Here is a 22,851-nt window from a genome sequence, read left to right on the forward strand (position 1 = left end):
TATTATGGTCATATGAACACAGTCAAGTTATTTAAGCTTTGAACTTTCATTTCTTTAATCATAAAGTAATAAATAATAAGACTTTCATTCACCTGTAAGCTCTCCTTAAGGGTTATGTAAAGTAACTGACAAATGATACAAATTCATACTGGGCTTCTCAAATTCTAGTCTTAATTATATAGGTTAAAAATTTTGTTTCTCCTCAAGGGGCACCTGCGTGATTCAGTCAGCTAACTGTCTGACGTTAGCTCAGGTCATGATCTCACAGTTTGTAAGTTCGAGTCCCGCATCAGGCTTTCCACCGTCAGAGCCCATTTCAGATCCTTTGTCCCTCTCTCTCTGCCCCTCACAGGTGCTATCTCTCTCTCTCTCTCTCTCTCAAAAATTAACATTAGAAAAAAAAAAAATTGTGTTTCCTCAAAAGAATTAGTTTACGATTTATAGCCTTTTTGTATGATCACTGCAGTTCAATATCCAAATGATGCCCTAAGGGGTTGCGGACATCCGTAAATCCAAGATCACTGTGTAGGATTTCCAGCAGCATCTCCCTTCAAGTGTATGTTCTCTCACCAGAGAGGCTCAAGATCATACCAGAAACTTCCTTTTTCAGCTTCTGCTCATACATTACCAACTCCTAAAGAAATGCATCTGTTTCCTCTGCTGAAAGTTCAACGTGTAATTCTATTATCCCTTTTCCTTTTATCCCAGTCTTCCCTAATACTCAGTGCAGGTTACACCAGAAATTAAATCCAGTCTGGGAGCGGAAAGACTTCTGGACTGGCAGATCATCCCAGGCCTAACTCCTGCCTTTCTATCACTAACTGCACATGATCTTAGACAAATACTTAAGAAAATAACAATATTAGTTCACATTTGCATGGCAGTTTATAGTTTTCAGGTACTGGGTCATTTGATCCTCAAGAAAAACCCCGTGAAGTACACAAAACAGATATTATTATTTCCATTTTAAGCCAAAGAAACTGAGGATTTACAAAGTGAAATGATTTGAAAATCTACCTCATGTCTTATTGCTGAAACTGACTACACACCCACAGCTCTGGGTGTCAGGGCTCATAAAAGAAGTACAAAACAATCTCTGTGTGACTAGCTTTTAATGCCACAGGACATCTCTTGTAGCTACTAATCCTTGAGTCTCCCTTTCCTCTCTTTTTCCCCAGCCTTTGGAGAAGGCAATGCTGCTTGGGGGTCATTCTGCCTCTCACCTTGCATCAGTGGTCAGAATGCAGACTGGTACCATGTTCCTAGGAGGCCAAAGCCTTTTCAAGCATATTCCACTCAACCCAGGTATCGTAACTGCACGATACCAGCATGATACTAGTTTAAGGAAAGAGACGAGCAAGGAAGCAAGGTTTATAACAATAAAAAAGAGAAAAAAATTAATTGTCCAATACCAGAAATAGCTTAAATAAAATGTGGTCTACCTACGTAATGGAAAAGCACACACATACTAAAAAGCATTTTAATTCATACATATAGACACAGAAAAATTTGATTAAATTTTCAATGAAAAGAACAAGTAGATGGCTACATTATCATAAAAATACAAAGATATTTAAATGTACGCAGTCTAAAAAACTATATAGCAAGTATTAATCTCAGAATGAGAGGGTTACAACTAATTTTTTTGTTTCCCTGGATTTTTGTAAATTTTACAATAAACAGTACTTAATTTATAACATTTTACTTATTTTACAAATTTACAAAGAACATTACTTAACCTTCTTTTTAGAAAAGCAATAAAAAAATTTCTGGTTATTTTTCACTCCAACACGAATATACACAGGAGTGTACTTCTCCAAGGAATAAATAGGAGACGTGCATACCAGGAGTTCATCCATGCTAGTCTGACATTTCTCAAGGTTTATCCGTTTGATTGCCACTTTCTCCTTTTTAGGGGCACAGTATGCCGCCTGGACCACAGCCGTTGCTCCGCTCCCTAAAGACAAATACATAAATGAGTAAATGAATAGACGAATAGATAAGAACATGACATTTCTAATTCCCACACAATTTAACAAGAGAATAATCCTTATCTTGTTCCCACACTCAACAACAGATGACACCCTAAAAAGCAGGGTGTCAATAAAAGCAAAGGCCTTCGACCATTTCATAGAATTGCTAATAAATACTGGCAGGGAGGAAGAATCAAAACGGCTACAGGTCCAGTTCCTGAGTATGATGGCACAGGCTCACCTTTCCCTGCTCCTCCCTTCCGAATACAACTGAATACCCTAGAAAGAATTCATCAGACAATCCTAAGATGACCCTAAAAGTAGAAGGTGGATGAGCCAGGGGCCTTGGGGTGTGAGGAAAAGCACCACTGTGAGTTCATTGGGTTTTCCTTTTATCTCCCATATATCCATGGCTGGGCACAAGAAAAGCCTGAAACCCGGAACCACCAACATAGAGGGACAAACAAGAAAATCTTGCTTTTTGGCCAAAGACTGTGAAGGGGGAAGCTTAGCAGAGACCTAGAGGGAAGACAGACTCCCCAGTCCTTATCTCAGACAGTGGAGGATCCCCAGTCATCACAGCATCAGCATCAGCAGAGTCTCCACCCCAGCCCCAGACAGAAGCAGACCAGATTTGCCCCACCTGGGGCAATGTCCAGGCAATCTGCCCTTCGTAGTAGCAGAGATGGGGGCCCACACCCACCAGTCAGCGCAAGCAGCACCTGTAGAGATCAAGCAGGACCTCCTGTGATGCCAGAATAATAAAATAAAGAAGAGAATAGCAATGCAGAGCTCCGAAAACTAGATTATCATAGGAATTACCCAGCTCACAAAAGCAGGCCAGAGTGGGTATAGCTCAGTGGTAGAGCATTTGATTGCACAAAAGCAGGCCAGGACCTACACACTAAACCTAAATGGAGTTATTGCCTACTAAAACAGAAGACTTAAACAGGATCAAGAGTTGCCTCATATTAATATCTTAAATGCCCAGGATAACATTTTTTTTTTTTAAATCGCACACCGAGAATCAGGAAAAACACACTTGAATGAGAGAGAGAACCGCACTGATGTCAACACCAAAGTGAATCACAATTTGGAGTTATCCGACAAAAATGTTAAAGCAGTCATCATAAAAATGCTCTGATAAACAATTAAGAATTCCCCTAAATAAAAAAATAGAAAATTTTAGCAAAGAAACAGAAGTTATTTTTTTAAAACCACCAAATGGAAATTATGTGTACAACTGAAATATGCAATTTCCAAAATAAAAACGTGCTGGATAGGCTTAATAGTACAGATGATGGAGGATAAATTTGGTGAACTTGAGGACAAGATCAATAGCATACTCAATCTAAACAACAGAGAGAAAATGGACTGAAAAAAAAAAAAAACAAAAAGAAAGAAAAAGAGAAAGAAGAGAAGCTCAGGGAGCAGTGGATAATAACACAAAATCTAATGTCCGTGTGGTAGGTAGAATAATGGTCCCCCACAAAGTGTCCATGTCCTAATCTTCGAAACCTGTGAATGTTACCTTATATGGCAAGAAGACTGCATGTGTTATTATGTTAAATTAAGGATGAGAAGATTACCCTGGATAATCTGGGTGGGCCCAATGTAATTACAAGGGTCTTTCTTTATAAGAGGGAGGAAGGAGAGCCAGAGTCAGAGAAGAAGAGTTAACGGAAGCAGAGGTCAGAATGATGGGACCACGAACCAAGGAGCAGGTACTGATATATGCAACAACATGGCTAACCTTGAAACCATTATGCTGTGTGAAATAAACCAACCACAAATTGTATGACTCCATTTATATGAAATGTCCAAATCAGGCAAATCCATACAGAAAATATATTACTAGTTGCCAGGGGCTAGGAAAAGAAGACAACGAAAGTTACTGCTTAAGAGGAACAGGATTCTTTCTGGGATAATGAAAATGTTCTGGATTTAGACAGAGGTTGCAAAATCCTGTGACTATACTAAAAAAACCACTGAAATGCACACTTTTAAAATGGTGGGTTTTGGGGCACCTGGGTGGTTCGGTGGGTTAAGCGTCCCACTCTTGATTTCGGCTCAGGTCGTGATCTCAAGATTCATGATATTGAGCCCGAATCAGGCTCCATGTTGATAGCATGGAGCCTGCTTGAGATTCTCCCTCCCTCTCCCTCTCTCTCCTTCTCCCTCCCTCTCTCTCTCTCTCTCTTTCTCTCTCTCTCTCCCCCCACACCCTCTTTCTGTCCCTCCCCACTGGCACGAGTGTGTTCTCTCTCTCTCAAAATAAACAAACATTAAAAAATAAAGAAATAAAAAATAAATAAAATGGTGGATATGGTTATGTGACTGTTACCTCACATTTTCAAAAAAGAGAATACCACAAACAACTTCAGTTCCTAATTCCACAATTTAGAAAAAATGGGCCGATTCTTTGAAAACAACTATCAAAACTCAGCCAAGATGAAATAGATAACCTGAATAATACTAACCCTATTAAAGAAATCAAATTTGTAATTGAAAAAAGTTCTTTAAAAAAAAAAATCCCCAGAACTTTACCAAACACTGATAAAAGAATTAGCAGTCATTTTACATGTTTTCCAGAAATGGAAGAAGTGGGAACACCTCCCAACCCATTTTATGCAACCAGTCGTTACCAATACCAAAACCAGACAAGGACATCGAAGAATTAAGAAAACTACAGACCAATGTCTCTCATGAACTGACCTGTAAAATCCTTAACAAAATATTAACACATTGAATCCAGAATAGCTAATGCACCACAACCAAGCATCATGTATTCCAGGTATGTGAGGCTGATGACACATTATGAAAGAAAAAAAAAATCACTGCGACACATTATATCGACAAGCCAAAGGGGAAAAAAATCATGTATCAACTGACACAGAAAAACATCCTTGAAAAAATTCAGCACCATTCATAATAAAAGGCTCTCAGCAAACTAGGAAGAGGGGAGCTTCTTCAACCTCATAAAGAACACCTACAAAAAACCTTACAGCAAACAACATACTTAATGGTGAATGACTGAATACTTCTGAACTGGGAACAAGGCAAGGCTGTCCATTCTCATCACTCTTAGGCAACACAGTACGAGATACCCATAATTATGAAGAAAAAGAAATAAAAAGCACCCAAGTTGGAAAAGAAGAAATAAAACTGCCCTTATTTTAGATGACGTGATTGTCTATAAAGAAAACCCCAAGAAATCTAGAAGCTCCTAGAACTTGTAAGACAGTTTAGCAAGGTTGCCAAAAAAAAAAAAAAAAAAAAAAAAAAAAATCAGCACAAGAAACCAACCCCATTTCCAGATATGAACAAGTAAGTGGAAACCTGTTCCCCCAAAATGAAATACTGTATGAATGAAATGGTATAAATCCAATAAAATATGAAGAGGATCTGTACGCTGAAAATACACACAATAGAACAAAGAACCAAGAAATAGATTTACACAAATAAGCCCTGCTGATTTTTTTTTCTTTTTTTTAATTCACCTCCAAATTAGTTAGCATATAGTGCAACAGTGATTTCAGGAGTAGATTCCTTAATGCCCCTTACTCATTTAGCCCATCCCCCCTCCCACAACCCCTCTAGTAACCCTCTGTTTGTTCTCTATATTTAAGAGTCTCTTCTGTTTTGTCCCCCTCCCTGTTTTTATATTATTTTTGTTTCCCTTCCCTTATGTTCATCTGTTTTGTCTCTTTAAGTCCTCATATGAGTGAAGTCATATGATTTTTGTCTTTCTCTGACTGACTCATTTCACTTAGCATAATACCCTCCAGTTCCATCCACGTAGTTGCAAATGGCAAGATTTCATTCTTTCTCATTGCCGAACAGTATTCCATTGTGTATATATACCACATCTTCATTCATCCATCGATAGACATTTGAAGCCCCACTGATTTCTGACAAAGGTGCAAAAGCAATTCGTTGGAGATGGATAACCTACCAGAATGGCTTAAAATGTTTTTTAAAGTGATTAATCACTTTATTATTATTGATATTATCACTATTATTATTATTAATATTAGTAGTAGTATTAACCAGGGTGCCTAGGTGGCTCGGTCGATTAAGTGTTTGACTCTTGATTTTGGCTCAGGTCGTGATCTCAGTTTGTGAGATCAAGCCCCACATCGGGCTCTGTGCTGACAGCACGGAGCCTGCTTGGGGTTTCTTTCTCTCCATCTCTCTCTGCCCCTCCCCTGTTCATGCTCGCTCTCTCAAAATAAATAAACATTAAAAAAAATATATATAAAGTGATAATAGCAAATGCTGGTGAGGACGTGATGAAACTGGATCATTCCCACATTGCTAATGATTAATACAAAAAAAACAAAACAAAACAAAACAAAAAACCATGGTACAGTCACTCTGGAGAATAGTTTGGCCGTTTCTTTTAAAACTGAAAGTGGACTTGTACAACTCAGCATTCTCACGCTTGGGTATTTATCTCACAGAAATAAAAACAGATGTTCACACAGAAACCTACATATAAATGTTCATAGCAGCTTTATCCATAATAGCCTCAAACTGGAAACTACCCAAATATCCTTCAACAGGTGAATGGTTAAACGAACTATGGTACACCCATAGAGAGAAATACTACTCAGCAACAAACATGGACAAGTTATTAATACGCACATTACGTGGATGAACCTCAAGGGCATTACGCTGAGTAAAAAAAGCCACTTTCAAAAAGTTACATATTTCATGACTCCACTTATAACAACTAAGTACAGTACACATATAACTAGGAAACTGAGTAAGCTTACTGGATTGTTAAAATATATATATATATATATATATATATATATATGCCTAGGCTTATTAATAAGATAATCTTCAAACACCATTCACACAATGTCATTCATCAAATCACTAAACCACAGCAGCTACTTAATACTGTACCACTTGGTAACTGAACAGGCTGTTTTTCTGTGCCCCAGATGAAATTTAATTATCCCCATCTCCATGCCTCTATAAAAGTCCTTCACTTTGCTTTCTACATATTAACACGTACTCGTGCCTCCTTTCAAAGTCCAACTCGCAGCCCAGCTAACTGGAAAAATTCTTACATTCAAACTTCAGCCCCACTGCTGTCAGGAGAGTAAGTCTTCATTTCCCGACTATGTGCCTGGGACATATAGATGCCCAATAAATGTCTCGATTGTTTACTTCCTTGCCCTTTATCTTCTTGTAGGATGTTTAAACTGTTACAACACATTACCGTGTCTCCTCAAGTATTTGGCATAGGGCAGGTTTACTATGTCTATAAGGTGCTTAAGTCTTAACCAAACACATGAGGAAGAATGATCCCCACCAACTCCCCATCTATACCCATTCCATTAAAATAGGTTTTGGATTTACCGTTTTAATCGCTGATATGACCACAGACTAAACATTGTCCTGCACAAACACTCAGCCCTGAATAGAGATGAACTGTAAATACTTAAAAAAGGAAAAATGAGCAATCATTAAGTTCTTCCCCCTTTCCTCTCCTTTGTCTCATCCTCCTCCCAAATAGTGATTTTATCAAAATGTTGGCAGGAGAGACCATGGGGAAAGAAAAAGCACTCCATGTACCACACAGTAATTATATTAAGAAAAAGCAACTTTGGGCAGAACGCTTCATGCAAAACGCAACATGCTTTCAATATCCTAGACATTCTCATGAAGAGCATGCACTTTAGAGAATGAGATATTTACTTTAATAAGATCCTATAACAGCCTGTAAAAAAGCCAATTATCTGATCATTTAAGAGAAGGAGAAGGCAATTTAACATCTGGGGCTTTAAAACTTAAGTTTCTAAGTGGAAAAAAGCAAAGAGCAAAACACCCCACAAAAGGATATATATGTATTAAAGTTTTCTGAAAGGATCCATAGAAGCTACTAAGAGTAGCTAACAGAGACAGAGTGAAAAGGAGAAGCTTATCATCAGCAAAAGACAAAATAATACACCGTATTCTGCTCTTAAATGTCCATTTTCCCCAATTTACAAGTCATATTATTGTGTATATTACCAGAAGAAATCATTTCCATTTTTATTATCTTAAAATATTCAGATATTCCAGAAGATTTCTGGATTTCTAGGAAAGAAATTTCAGAAATTTCTTTCTAGTAAAGAAACAAAAGCTTGGTAATTTTGCAATCACTGTCAAATTACAAGTCAACTTACACGAACATCAGAACATGGCAAAGAAAGACCATCTTAAACATGAATTGAGAGCTGCCTTTGTTTATGTGGTCGAATGCCTTTGTTTATATGGTGAAATATATAAAAAAAGTCAGGATCGGGCACCACAGTCATTTAAATTTACTTCTTATAATTATCATTTATTTCAGTGTTAAAGTTATTTCAATCTCGTTATTTATTATTCTTACATATTCCCTCAAATATTGACTTTAATAAAGACATACAACGTACAACAGATAACCCTTTGTAATACACAGAGTTTTCAATTTGAAAAATCTCTTCACAAAACCATAGTAACATGACACTTCACACCCACTAGGATGGCTGTAACAAAAAAGACAGACTGTAAGAAGTGCCACAAAGGGTGTGGAGAACCCGGAACCCTCCGACATCGTGGGTGGGACTAGAAAAGAGTCTGGTGGGGTTCCTGGGTGGCCCAGTCAGTTAAGCATCTTGATTTTGGCTCAGGTCATGATCTGGCAGTTTGTGAGTTCGAGCCCCCCGTCAGGCTCTGTGCTAACGGTGCAGAGCCTGCCTGGGATTCTCTCTCTCCCTCTCTCTCTGCCCCTCCCTCAAAATAAATAAATAAACTTTTAAAAAAGCAGGGAGGGGGGAGGGGTGTTGCCTGAGTGGCTTGGTCTGTTAAACGTCCGACTTCGGCTCAGGTCATGATCTCACGGTCCGTGAGTTCGAGCCCCACATCAGGCCCTGTGCTGACAGCTCGGAGCCTGGAGCCTGTTTCAGATTCTGTGTCTCCCTCTCTCTCTCTGCCCCTCCCTCGCTTGTGCTGTCTCTCTCTCAAAAATGAATAAATGTAATGGGGCGCCTGGGTGGCTCAGTGGATTAAGCGTCCGACTTCGGCTCAGGTCATGATCTCGCGGTCTGGGAGTTCGAGCCCCGCGTCGGGCTCTGTACTGACAGCTCAGAGCCTGGAGCCTGCTTTGGATTCTGTGTCTCCCTCTCTGCCCCTCCCCTGCTTGCTCTCTGTCTCTCTCTCTCTCAAAAATAAACAAACATCAGGGGTGCCTGGGTGGCTCAGTCCGTTGAGCGTCCGACTCCGGTTCAGGTCACGATCTTGTGGTTTTGTGACTTCGAGCCCCGCGTCAGACTCTGTGCTGACCGCTCGGAGCCCGGAACCTGCTTCGGATTCTGTGTCTCCCTCTCTCTGCTCCTCCCCCGCTCACACTCTGTCTCTCTCTCAAAAATAAATAAACATTAACAAAATAAAGTCCGGCAGTTCCTCAAAATGTTAACCATAGTTACTACACAATCCAGCACTTCAGCTCCTACGTGGACACGCAAGACAACATGTACACATACAAACTCTCACACAGACGTTCACTGCACTAGTACTCATAAGAGCCCCAAAGTGGACATAATCCAAATGTCCTTCAGAACAGAATAGGAAAATGTGGTATATCCATACAATGGAATACTGGTCAACAATAAAAAGAAACGGGAGGACTGATACCTGCTACAACATGGATGAACCTTGAAAACTTGCTAAGTAAATATGCCAGACACAAAAGGCCATATATGGTATGACTCCACTTATGCAGACTGTCCAGAATAGGCAAATCCATAGATGCAGAGGTAGATTAGAGGATGCCAGAGACTAGAGGAAGGGGAAAATGGGGAATGCTGCTAATGGACAGGGTGTTTCTGAAGCTATGAAAATGTTCTGGAATTAGACAGCGGTGATGGCTGCACAATTTTGTGAATGTACTGAATTGTTCACTTTAAATTGGCAAACTTCATAGTATATGAATTATATCTCAATAAAGCTGTTACTAAAAAAAATCTCTTCAAGTATGACATCAAATTTCAAACGTGCTACAGACATTAAAATTGAAAGACAATTTACATATAATTATATAACTCAACAAAATCTGTTACATTTAAATCCATTTGAAAGTTCCAGACCAAAGCCAGGCATATAGAACCATAGTCAATATGGACATGGATAAACCCAAATCATGATGATTAAAAAAAATTTTTTTTCAAAATTTATTTTGGGAGGGGGGAGGGGCAGGGGGGGGGGAGAGAGAGAGAGAGAGAGAGAGAGGGAGGGAGACAGAAAGAGAAAGAATGAATCCTAGGCAAGCTCTGTGCTGAGAGCAGAGGTCCAAGTGGGGCTCAATCTCAAGATCCATGAGATCATGACCTGAGCTGAAATCAGGAGTAGGGCGCTTAACCGAGTCACCCAGGCACCCCACAACTCAGAATTATAATGAAGCAAAAACTCTACACAAAGCTCATGTCATACAAAATTCAAAATAAAATCTAGTATTTAAGAACACATTTCCGGGGCGCCTGGGTGGCTTGGTCGGTTAAGCGTCCGACTTCGGCTCAGGTCATGATCTCACGGTCCGTGAGTTCGAGCCCCGCGTCGGGCTCTGTGCTGACAGCTCAGAGCCCGGAGCCTGTTTCAGATTCTGTGTCTCCCTCTCTCTCTGCCCCTCCCCTGTTCATGCTCTGTCTCTCTCTGTCTCAAAAATAAATAAACGTTAAAAAAAAAAAAAAATTTAAAAAAAAAAAGAACACATTTCCCATTCAATGGCATCCAATAGTGTACCTGAATTATTTCGACAATAGTTTAAGAACACTAACTTACTGCTTGATAAAAATGATCCAATAGGCTACCATTGAAATAGCTTGCAGTTTGCACAGGAGTACGGGGCGAATGAGGCATGACGGAGGGTGGGGCAAGGTGAGGGCAAAGTACAGGCTAACAGCACCCCCCCCCCACACCGCCCTCTGCTCCAGGTGGGACATGTATATGATATTCCTTGGACACTGCAGGCTACCCCAAAAGGAGAAAGGACAAAAAACAAATGGTTAAACTGGTAAGAGTCTCCCCCAGTTTACCAGAAAAAGGCAATTCCATCATAGCCTGAAGTCCAGGAACGCCCTACTGTCTTTCGGTTAATGCTCTGCTAGAGGGAAAAACAACCTTGGCCTGACAACACAGCTAGGCCTCCACAAGTCTTTAGCACGTGAAAGTCTCTCTGGAAACTCTGTTGACTTTGTCTCTGACTCCGTAAAACGGTCGCCCCTCACACTTGGAGCGCAGCTCTTCCTGCCCATGGGTCCTGTCCCCATGCTTTCATAAAAATCACCTTTTTGCACCGAAGATAGCTTCAAGAATTCTTTCTCGGCCGTCGGCTCCACCCCCCACAAACCCATCACCCCGAAACTTCATGAGGCAGAACAGCAGTGTCTGCCATTAACTTTTCTCTCCCTCCCATCCTTTTCCTTTCCAAACTCTTTCTTCGTGGGATCCCTAAAGAAAACTTAACAACCCTCTTGCCTTCAGTGAAAGGCCCCTGCCCCACTCTGGGAAGCCCCAGAGGAAGGAAGCTAACCACACAGGTCCCGTTATCCATCAGGCTAAGATGAGAGGCATTCTTAAGTCACAGAAGACACAATGCAGTCTCTACAGGGTACTTTTGGTCCTAGATAACAGATGTCTTCTAATATGTAAATGTGTTCCCTAATGCTTTATCATTTTAATTTTTGCAAATGGACTACTGAATGGTATTTTTTTTAACTCTCAAACCAGTTCCTCCACCCCTGTATAATCAAACATTGATCATTTACCTTCTATATACAAAATCTAAAACACTAGCTTTTAAAAAAAATTTTTTTTTAATGTTTCTATTTATTTTTGAGACAGAGAGAGACAGAGCATGAGCAGGGGAGCGGCAGAGAGAGAGGGAGACACAGAATCTGAAGCGGGCTCCAGGCCCTGAGCTGCCAGCACAGAGCCTGACGCAGGGCTCGAACTCAAGGACTGTTAGATTGTGACCTGAGCTGAAGTCGGACGCTTAACCGACTGAGCCACCCAGGCGCCCCTAAAACGCTAGCTTTAAACATACTAACGGCATGTCCTACATAAACCAAAACCATGCTGGGGTTAAAAATACAGACATAGGAATTTGGGGAATTTCGTTGTTATTAATCCCTAGTCATTATTAACTATAGAATTTCACTAACAATAAAACACTAAGCCTAGGTATTATCAATCACAATTGTCTATATACTAACGCACCTTTCTTTTACACAAAGAATCGCTCATTTAATAAATCTCGCTAGAAGCAAGACACTAAATTCTGGTGTGATTTAACAAATGGCCTTAAAAGACAAGTGGCACTTCCCACATCTGATGATACAAAGAGATTCGCGGGCTCCGGTTCTTCCGTGTTAACGATCGCTTTCATTGACCTTCATATTCCCCCCCACCCCCCAAAATACCAAAACGTTAATGAGCAACCAAAAAAATATTTTAAAGTTCTAACATTAAGGATTATGGCTAATACAGTAAAAACTCAATACTAACACCACTATTTCAGAATAGCCAATGATGTTCTATCTTCCTTTAGGAAAACCTTTACTTCACAGAAAATAACTATTAATAATGTAAATAAGAGGGCTCCGTTGGTTGAGCATCCGACTTCAGCTCAAGTCATGATTTCACAGTTTGCGGGTTCGAGCACCGCATTCGGCTCACTGCTGTCAGCACAGTCTTCTTCAAATCCTCTGTCCCCCTCTCTCTGGCCCCTCCCCTGCTCACGCTCTCTCAAAGATAAATAAAATATTAAAAAAATAATAATAATAACGTAAATAAGAAGATAGGGAAGACTATCTTTAAAATGTCTTTATAATCATTTTAAGTATTCACCAATTCTTTGCAGGACTTTAAAAACACAGGATTCGAGATACAAACTTTAAAAATACTCGTCTCTTTAAAGCATGTCCCCTTATGAGGAATTTTTCAAAGTACACGTCAATTCACAGACTTTCAACCATCACTTTTCTTACAGTTAATCGAGTCAAACGGAAAACATCAGTATGCATTGCACATAGCAAAAGTAAATGCTATTTTGCAAAACTTCTACTTCAGTATAAACACGCATGCAAATTGTAAAATGTATCTCTTAGGAGTGGTTTAGTGAAAAATGTCAAAGCTACTGCTCTAATGCCCTCTACTAAGCACCGGACTACTGCGGAGAATAATACAATGGAAGATGCAAAACAGTTTCCGATAAAACATCCTCATTCAGACTTTCGCGAGTTTACACTGCTGATCTATGCACCCTTCTCTAGATCTCCAGCTCTCCCAACCTTCTGTCCTCTCCTAGTGAGCTCTTAAACTGCAGTGTTAATATGCAGTACATATCAGAACGGATTAATACACAAAAATATCAAGGAGCTTTCTCCTGAAATTCCCCACACTGCATAACTTCGTCTCTTGAGACAGAAAAGGAGACGCCCAAAGGCATGGGGTTACTAAAAATTTTTTTAGTCTCTGGCCACTTTATAAGACCCAGAAATTCAGGATAGAAAGTAAAAAATGGGTATTATTCCGGTGAGGAAAACATTAAATGAACCAAAGCAGCTGAAGATAATTTCCTCCAAATTCTGGGCATCCATCATTGTAACAGATACATATTCTAAAGATCTTAAGTGTTCTTTAGCAAGGTTTTGCATTCACTGAAGAGCTAGCCCAGACTCTTCATTGTGAAAGACGATTAAGGCACCATCACCTAAACCAAGGAAAATATGGGAAATTACAATTTTGTAAACCCTCTTCTCTTGTCAGTGTCATGTTGAAAATTAAAGCTCCTAAAACTGGTGAAACAGCTGTCTGAATAGTCCTCATCATAAAAATCATGCTATTCTCCCCATACGAAGATGAAAATAAAGACACACGGCCATATGCTTTGAGCAATTATTCACACAGCCTGACGGTTTTGAAATGAATCATCGCGCTGTCCCCCGTTCACTCTGGTAATCTCGCATCTCAACGGATGGTAACTCCATCCTTCCGGATGCTCCAGCCAAAAATCTTAAAATCTTTTCACATCTAATCCAATGGCAACTCTCTGACTCCAAAACGTGTTATTATCCAGCATCTGACGACTTCTCAGCACCTCCATCGCTACCTCTCTCCGCCGGATAAACTCTCCTTCCACCCTGTGCCCTTGCAAAACTACCCTCCACATACCAGCCCGAGCTACCCTCTGGCAAGACAGCCATAGTACTCCTCTGGCTCAAAACCCTGCGACGGTTTTCAACCTCACTCAAAGCAAAAGTCAGGTGCCCAGATGACTCACGAGGCGTCACCCCATCTTCCGGTCAGGACCACACAGCCCTACCACCTTACTCTTCTGATCCCTTCCCATCCGCCGCCACACCCTGTCCCTCTGCTCCAGCCCCTCCTGCCTCCTAGCCCTTAGCGCCATCAGGAAGCAGGCTTCCACTCCACTTCAGGGCCTTCGCTGCCTCTGCTCCCTCTGCTTCAAACACGCTTCCTGCAGAAGATACTCCCTCGTTCAGCTCCTTCAGGTCATTTCTCAAATGGCATCGTCTCAGTGAGGCTTTCCCTGACCTATTTAAAACTCACCTCTATCCCTAGGAATCTCCAACCCCTTTCTCAGCTTTCCTTTTATCCTTCGTCACACTGGATTATTAGCTCCATAAAAGCAGGGATTTTCTGTCTGCTTCACTGCTGTATCCCTAGCCTCCGGAACAGTACCTGGCACGTGAGAGAAGTTCAAAAAACATCTGCTGAATACATTAACCAACCAGGTGGTGACACATATTTGCAAGAAAAAAAATTTACTCATTTAAGGCCGAGGAAACACTAAAATGGCCCAGTCTTCATGGACATTACCTCATTATTACCATCACGAGCGCTAACAACTACTGAATGTTTATTCTGTGTGCCAAGTACTACGTTTGCATCTCGGTTTTTCATCCGTTAGGTATTATTGATCTTACAAAGCAATGTAAGAAAAGCAATGCAGGCAAAAATAAGACTGAGGTCATGCACCAGCAAGAGGCAAAGTAGGGTCTAGAAACCAGAACTACGTGATGATTCAACACCATACTCCTAACTGGTAAGCAACTGCCTCTTTAGATTAAAGCTAACATTTATTAACTGATTACCATATGTCAGGTTAAATTATTTACTTGTAATGTCTTAATTATTTTAATTAAAAAAAAAACAAAGCCAATACTTCTAGTTGCCTATCCAACAATTTTCCCTTCTTTAATAAGAGAACCTCGACCTGTTTTGTTTGAAGTTATAACGTGCCCAGCTAAAAAGCTTTATTTCCCAGCCTCCCTTGCAAATGGCCAAATCACACGGTTCTGGCCAATAAACTAGGAATGGAAGTCACTGAGTAAGGCTTCCAGGAAAGAAAGCTCTTTGAAAGGGAGCCAACTCAGTTGTCACGTGCCTTTGTCCTTTGGCCATAGTCCTCCAGCCTGGAACACAAGCACGAGTCTAGGACTGGAACAACTCTCTTGCAACTATGACAATGAGAGTCACGTGCCAAGCTCAGTGGAGTAAACCCCAGGAGCCTGGGTGCCTGACGGCACCTAGGCTGCACCTCCAGTTCCATAAGGGGCAGAAGGCACTTTATTAAGCCACTACGGTTTCCATTACATGCAGCCAGATGCAATAGCTATTTGACACAGCCCTATGAGGTTGTTGGCCCAATGTTCGCCTTCCTGATCATGCCACCACAGCTACGTGTCCCCAACCGGGGGAGAAAATACGCTAACCATTAAGAATCACTCTACTCGTGGCGCCCGATGTCTTCCACATTTATGGAGGGGCTGGAGGTGGGACCTGGAATGTGTGCTTGAAAACCACTACTTCAGACCTCAGAATGCGTGGCTAGTGAACAATTAGTGAAAATTAAAAAGGGGAAAGTAGAGAATAAAGCTAACGAGTTGCCTTCACCAAAGCGTCAAAGGTAGGTAAGTTATACCATATTAAAAACAGATCTTAAAGGACAATTTTCTAAACCTAACCCAAGGTAAACAGCAAATATTTACGGAGGCTTTTCGAGCTGTAGGACAACAAGAGGCCCATATCACGGCCTTTGCCAGACTGTTTCCCTGTGCGCTATCGTACCGTATTGTTGGCAGGGCCTTATGCCGCTATACTCCCGTGTCCGCCACAAATCCTGAAATCCATCTAAACTTCAATGAAAGGCATCTGAGTGACTCAATGGGTTGAGGGACCGACTCTTGATTTCAGCTCAGGTCATGATCTCAGGGTCGTGGGATAGAGTCCTCCGTCAGGCTCCATGCTGAGCACGGAACCTGTTTAAGACATTCCCTTTCTCTCTCTCTCTCTCTCTCTCTCTCTCTCACTCTCCCCAGTTCGTGCTCATGCTCGCTCTCTAAAATAAAAATAAACAAACTTTAAGGAGATCTGGAAGTAAGGGGGAAAAAAGATGCAGTGATAAGCATTACGACAGAGTCAAAATATTTAAGTGTCACAAGATTTCAAGTCACATAGTATTTCACATTTCATGGTAATACCAAAAATTAGGGGACGTAGGAGAGGGAGGAAAAAAGAAAGGCAGAGATAACAAAAACCACTATCTTAAGGAACACTCAATAAAAACTAAACCTTTTAACAGTCTTCTCTTTCTTTTTTGACCGAGAGAAAGCACAAGAGGGGGAGGGACAGAGAGAGAGGGGAACAGAAGATCCAAAGCAGGCTCTATACTGACAGCAACCAGTCCAATGCGGGGCTTGAACTCACAAACCGTGAGATCGTGACCTGAGCCGAAGTCAGCCGCTCAAGCGACTGAGCCACCCAGGCACCGCCAAACTAAACATTTTCTGCAATTACACTTAATCTACATAACAGCCCCAATGATAATATGTGCCATTATCTCCATTTTTCCCCAAAGTTTATTCATTTATTTTGAGAGAGAGAGGCACACACACACACACACACAGCACACATGAGTGGGGGAGGGATAGAGACAGCAGGAGAGAAAGAATCCCAAGAGAATCGACTCAGGGCTTGAAATCACAAACTATGAGATAATGACCTCAGCCAAAACCAAGAGTTGGACGCTTAACCGACTGAGCCACACTGGCGTCCCCCACTACCTCCATTTTATAGACAAAAAGCCAACACTAAAACCAGTTATATAAATTGCCCAAGGTCGCATAGGTAATAAAAGATAAGGCAGGATTTGATTCCAGGTCAGTACAGCCCCAAGACCATACTCTTCTAGCTATTTCAACACATGTCAACTACAGTGCAACACCTGTTCAGAAGTTCAAATACAATAATAATGGCTAGTAAGGAGCTCAAAAAAAAAAAAAAAAGATGAAAGAGTGATAGTGAAAATAATACTAATATCTTTTACAAGTAATCATACTTAAAGAACTTCAAATCTTTCCAAAGCATGTTTAAGATGATACAGTTCTTTAAAAGGAAGTCCTCTGAATTCCCAATCTGTATGCTTTTAATGTGCTCCAGGAAGGGAATTTTTCTTTTCTCTATAGGATTTTGCCAGAGAAAAAAAACAGAATGTGAGAAACAACCCCATAAATATTATAGGCCAGGAAGCATTGGTAAAAAAAATTACATTTCAAATAAATGCAGGTGCTTTGATCAGAAAGGAGGCATCATTTAACCACTGCCTTAAAATACAATTCTTTGAAAACAAAACAAAAATTGAAAACAAAAAACAAAAAATTCAAAGGATCCTCCAAACTTCTTTTTTCTGAACTCCATTTGTTTCCTGCAAATTTTAAGTGTAATCTGCAGAAATTACAAAGATTCATTTTGAAGATTATAGCTTATTACAAAATATTGTATTCCAAATATTTCAGCATTGAAGCAAGTTCAGAATAAGAATAAACTGCTTTATTGAGGCTTGCTACTTGTAATAAGCTATAGTTCAAGGAAAAACATTACTTTCCCTCCCTGTTGGGAGGATGGGGTGAGAGAGGAGTAGAATGGAAGGATGTTAGCAACTTTCAGGAACTTACGAATGAGAGGGAGACATTTATTTATGTATTTATTTATTTATTTATTTATTTGAGAGAGAGAGAGAGCACTCACACACGCGCGCGCGCGCACACACACACACACACACACACACACACACGAGGGAGGGGCAGAGGGAAAGAGAGAGAATCCCAAGCAGGCTGCACACTTGTCACAGCCTGATACGGGGCTCGACCCCATCACCCCAGGACCATGACCTGAGTCAAAATCAAGAGTCGGACACTCAACCCACTGAACCACGCAGGGGCCCCGAGAGGGAGCTATTTAAAACTTACAGAATAGGATACACAAAAGAAAAATTCTACTACATCCAAAAGGGTCACCTTCAAAATAGCTGCTATCAAATTTTTTTATTTAAAAGATATTTCCCTTAATCCTTCACTGTAAGGATATTTTCCCTAATTAATTTCACTTAATCCCTTAATATTTCCCTTAGTCAGACTATGACTACTATCTTATAGTTTATATCTTCCATTTTATATTCAAAAACCAATCAAATTCCTACATAGAAACAAGGATGCTGAATTAAGCAATAGGAGAACTGAACACCAGTATTGGCTATGCCACTAATTAGCTCTATGGCTTTAGACAGTCATTTTACCCTGTTAGGTTTCAATGTCTTCATCTGTAAAACAAGATAAATTAAATCAGGGGCACCTGGGTGGCTCAGTTGGTTAAGTGTCTGACTCTTGATTTCGGCTCGGGTCATGAACTCACGGTTCGTGAGTTCGAGTCCCACGATGGGCTCTGTGCAGAGAGTGTGGAGTCTGCTTGGAGTTCTCTCTCTGCCCCTCCCCCACTTGCTCTCTTTTGCTTTTTCTCCAAATAAATAAATAAACATTCTTAAAAAATTAACCCAAAATGTCCTGGAGGTCTAAAAGTAAGAGCTAAAACTATAGCTAAAACGCTTAGAAGAAAACATAGGAAAAAAATCCTTGTGATGTTGGATTAGTAAAGATTTCCTACACCATCAAAAGCACACACGATCAATAAAAGAAAAAAATAATAAACTTTATCGAAATTCAAAACTTTTTGAAAGTTTTCAAAAACTCACCCCAGAACTCAATAAGAAAACAAACCATGGGCAACCCAATTGGGCAAAACATTCGAATGGACATTTCACCAGAGACAGATGAAAAGCTAATGAATAAGTACATCGTTAGTCATGAAAGAAATGCAAAACCACCACCAAATACTACTTCTTACCCACCTGGACGGCTATAATCTAAGACACCAAATGCTGACAAAAATATAGAGAAACAGGAACTCTCACCCAGGGTTGGTGGGAATGAAAAATGATGCAGTCACTTCGAAAAGGTTTAATCGGTTTCTTACAAAAGTTAAATATAAATTTACCACATGACCCAGAAACTCCACCCAAGGAAAATGAAACATGTTCATATGAAGATTTGATAAGCGAAAGCTCGTAACAGCATTATTCCAAAAGAGCCGAAAAGCAGAAATAACCCAATGGCCATCAAGAGGTGTCCAATAAGAAGGAATCACGTAATGACACCGGCTACAACATGGATGAACTTCAGGAAACGCCATGCCAAGTAAAAGAAACCAACACAAAGGATCACAGATTATAGGGTTATATTTACATTAAATATCCAGAAAAGGCAAATCTATAGAGACAGAGAAAGTAGATCTGTGGTTGCCCGAGGCAGGGGGTGGGAACAGGGAGTGACTGCGAAGGACATGAGGCATCTTTGTGGAATGATGGAAATGTTCTAAAATTGGATTGTGGGGATGACTGAACAACTCCGAAAATTTACTTAAAAAATTACACGATTGTACACTTAACACAGGTGCATTTTATGGTGTATAAATTCTAACCCAATCAAGTTGTTTTTAAAAATGAAAAAATATCACGGTGAGTGGAAGAAGCCAAACGCAGAAGACAGTATGTTATTATGATCTCACTTACACAAAATGTCCAGAAAAGGCAACCCTATAGAGACAGAAAGGTTTGTGGTTGCCTGGGGTTAGGGGTGGGAACAGGGATTAACTGTAAACAGGCACAAGGATCCTACTGGGTGAGGAAAATATTCTAAAACTGGATTATGCTTCCTGGCATTCGGCACAAGTTACTAAAAACCACTGAATTTTGTACTTAAAAATGGGTGAATTTTATAGCATTAGATTGTTTTTTAAGGTTATTTTTAAAAATAAAATGGTAAAGTTATTTTTTTAGCGTTTATTATTTTTGAAAGAGAGAGAGAGAGAGAGTGGGAGCGAGCGAGGGGGTCAGAGGATCTGAAGTAGGCTCTGTACTGAGAGCAGAGAGCTGGATGCAGGCTGAAACTCAGGAACCGTGAGATCATGACCTGACCTGGGCTGCAGCTGGATGCTTAACCAACTGAGCTACCCAGGTGCCCCAGTAAAGTTATTTTTAAAAATAAAACGGCCAAGGGGCACCTGGGTAGCTCTGTCAGTTGAGCGTCCGTCTGACTCTTGATTTCGGCTCAGGTCACGATCAATCAAGCCTGTGTCAGGCTCTGCACTGTGTGTGGAACTTTGCTGACAATTCTCACTTTCTCTCTCTCTCTCTCTCTCTCTCTCTCTCTCTCTCTCTCTCTCCCTCAGCCCCTCTCCCTGCTCCCTCTCTCAAAAGAAAAAAAAAGAAAAAGAAACATAAGACGGTCAAATCACGTTGGAGCTCTTAACCTTTTACCCATGGAGCGCTTTAGAAAGATGAAAACTAACCCTAACCCAGAGGACTGAGATTTAAGTTGAGCCACTGGAGGAGGAGAAGGAGTCTTAAGATGCCAGGGAAGAACAGTTTGTGAGTTTGCGCCCCACATCGGGCTCTCTGCTGCCAGCATAGAGCCGGCTTCGGCTCCTCGGTCTCCCTCCCTCTCTCTCTCTGCCCCTCCTCTCTCTCAAAAAGAAATAAAATTAAAAAAAAAAAAAGGAAACTGATTCAGGAACCCAGAAACAATCAATCAAGACAGAGACCTAGCTCGCTGTCTTCAGAAGCAACCAGTACATGTCAAAGACCCGGGAAGGGCACAGGGCACAACGTGGCTTAAGGAAAAAAAAGGCGATTTCTTTCAGCTAAAACTCAGCCCAGATTTGTTTTGAAACAAGGCAAACAAAAAAAAAAAAAAAAAAAAAGAAAGAAAGAAAGAAAGAAAGAAAAAATGACAAAGTTTCTCTAAAATACAAATTGCAATAAACACACCCCCAAGGCAGCTAAGGAGTCTTCAGCCAGTCTTTGTTATAAAACTAATTTTAGGACAGGATGCTGATCTAGGCAAAGTAGACAATCTCCTTCCTCCAAGACATAGGGGTCTGCTCATGTCAGTTAGATTGAGCTTCTGTTTAGCTAAACCCACCCTCTTTTGATTTCTAAAGTCACTGGATTATTGTTGTCCAACAAACACTTCCCTCATCCCAAGTCCCCACCCTCCCCCGATCACTGTGCCTGAGAATTACAATCCATGTTTGTGCCAGTTTTGGTCTCTGCTAACTGGTATTCCTGGCCCTCGAATCTACTCCACACACAGAAGCCAGATCCGTGGAATCATGTCATGTCTCTGCTTGAATCTCTCCAATACACTTAAAATAAATTCCAAAATCCTTACCATGCCTGAGAAGGTCCACTTTCTATCCCTGCCAGTTTGCCTCCGGGTCCTGAAACACACCAAGCTCTTTCCCTCCTCAGGACCTTTGCACTTCCTCATCCCTCAGCAGGGAAAAATCTGCCCTGGCATCTTAAGACTCCTTCTCCTCCTTCAGCGGCTCAACTTAAATGTCAACGCCTCAGAAAAAGAATTTTCCTTGAAATCACCCTAACTGGGTCTCCAGGTCACTCTCTATCAGAACATCTTGTTTATTTCCTTCCTAGCACTTGCCAAGCCTTGTTAATTCTTTTTATTTGCCGAGTTATTCAATGTCTACCCCCCTGACCACAAAGTCAGTCCCAAACAGTGGGAAGTTGTGTCTACGCTGCTCGGTGCGGTACCTTCAGCTCCACCTAAGCAATGTCTGGCGCTTGGTGGGCACTCAAGGGTGCTCACCCAGCGCGGGAGTGGACCAAAACCCCTATCCCACCATCGCCAAAGTAGGTGGCTGTGCCCACAACTCGCCCATCATTTCTCGCACAGCCTCCCTAGGGCCTGTCCGTGCCTGCACTTTTCTTCCTCTCCCAGACCCATGCATCGCTCAGGTTCAAGCATCTGTCACTACCCAAATCTCTCCTGAGCCCCTCAAACCCCAGCCCAACCAACCTCCCCGCCTCGCGCGCGCTGCACAAACCCAGAGCCTCACCCACGCGCCCTACAAACCCCGAGCCCCATGAGCGCTCACGAATATCTGTGAGTCCTGCTCTCCCCGAGCTCCCGCGGGTCCCCACGTTCCCGCGTGTCACCCGCCTCCCAGCGCGGCGCCTCCCCCCTCAGCGGCGCGCCAGCTCTCACCGATCACCTCCTGCAGCTCGTAATCGTCCCTGTTGATGGACCAGGGCAGGGCGCTCGAGTCCTCGGACATGACGGCGGCGCGGCTGGCGATCCTCGCTCAAACTCGCTGACCTCTCTCGTCTCCTCGCCGCGCCTCTCCCCACCCCCAACCGCCGCCGCCGCCGCCGCCGCGCCCCCACCAACCGCCTCTGGAACAGCCACGGGTCGGACGGCGCCTGGGCGCGGGGTCACCGCTCGACAGAGCGGCGGAGGCTCGAAGCTCCGGCGGACCTCGCCTCTTGCTCCTCCGCGTCCGGCACTCCCCACCCGCCCCAGGTCCCGGTCCCGGCCTCGGCCTCGGCTGCAGCAGCGACAGGGTTTTCGCCTGGGCCCAACCCCTCTGTCCCGCCCTCCACCCTAGCCCCACGCACGGGCCAAACTTT

The 22,851-nt window shown here is 41.8% G+C and overlaps 1 protein-coding gene across 1 annotated transcript in view; it reads right to left on the bottom strand.

The window, feature by feature from the left end:
• Positions 1-22,727, bottom strand: part of OXSR1 (oxidative stress responsive kinase 1) — a 102,313-nt gene extending 79,586 nt beyond the window's left edge. Inside the window, exons 1-2 of the mRNA XM_049629005.1 lie at positions 22,430-22,727; positions 1,845-1,957 (exon numbers count right to left, since the gene is read on the bottom strand). Coding sequence (XP_049484962.1) covers positions 1,845-1,957; positions 22,430-22,499 — 183 coding nt within the window. The 5' untranslated portion in view covers positions 22,500-22,727. The remainder of the gene's footprint in view (positions 1-1,844; positions 1,958-22,429) is intronic.
• Between the last annotated feature and the right edge of the window lie 124 nt (positions 22,728-22,851).

Source organism: Panthera uncia, chromosome C2 (genome assembly GCF_023721935.1).
Source record: "Panthera uncia isolate 11264 chromosome C2, Puncia_PCG_1.0, whole genome shotgun sequence".
NCBI classification, from domain to species: domain Eukaryota; kingdom Metazoa; phylum Chordata; class Mammalia; order Carnivora; family Felidae; genus Panthera; species Panthera uncia.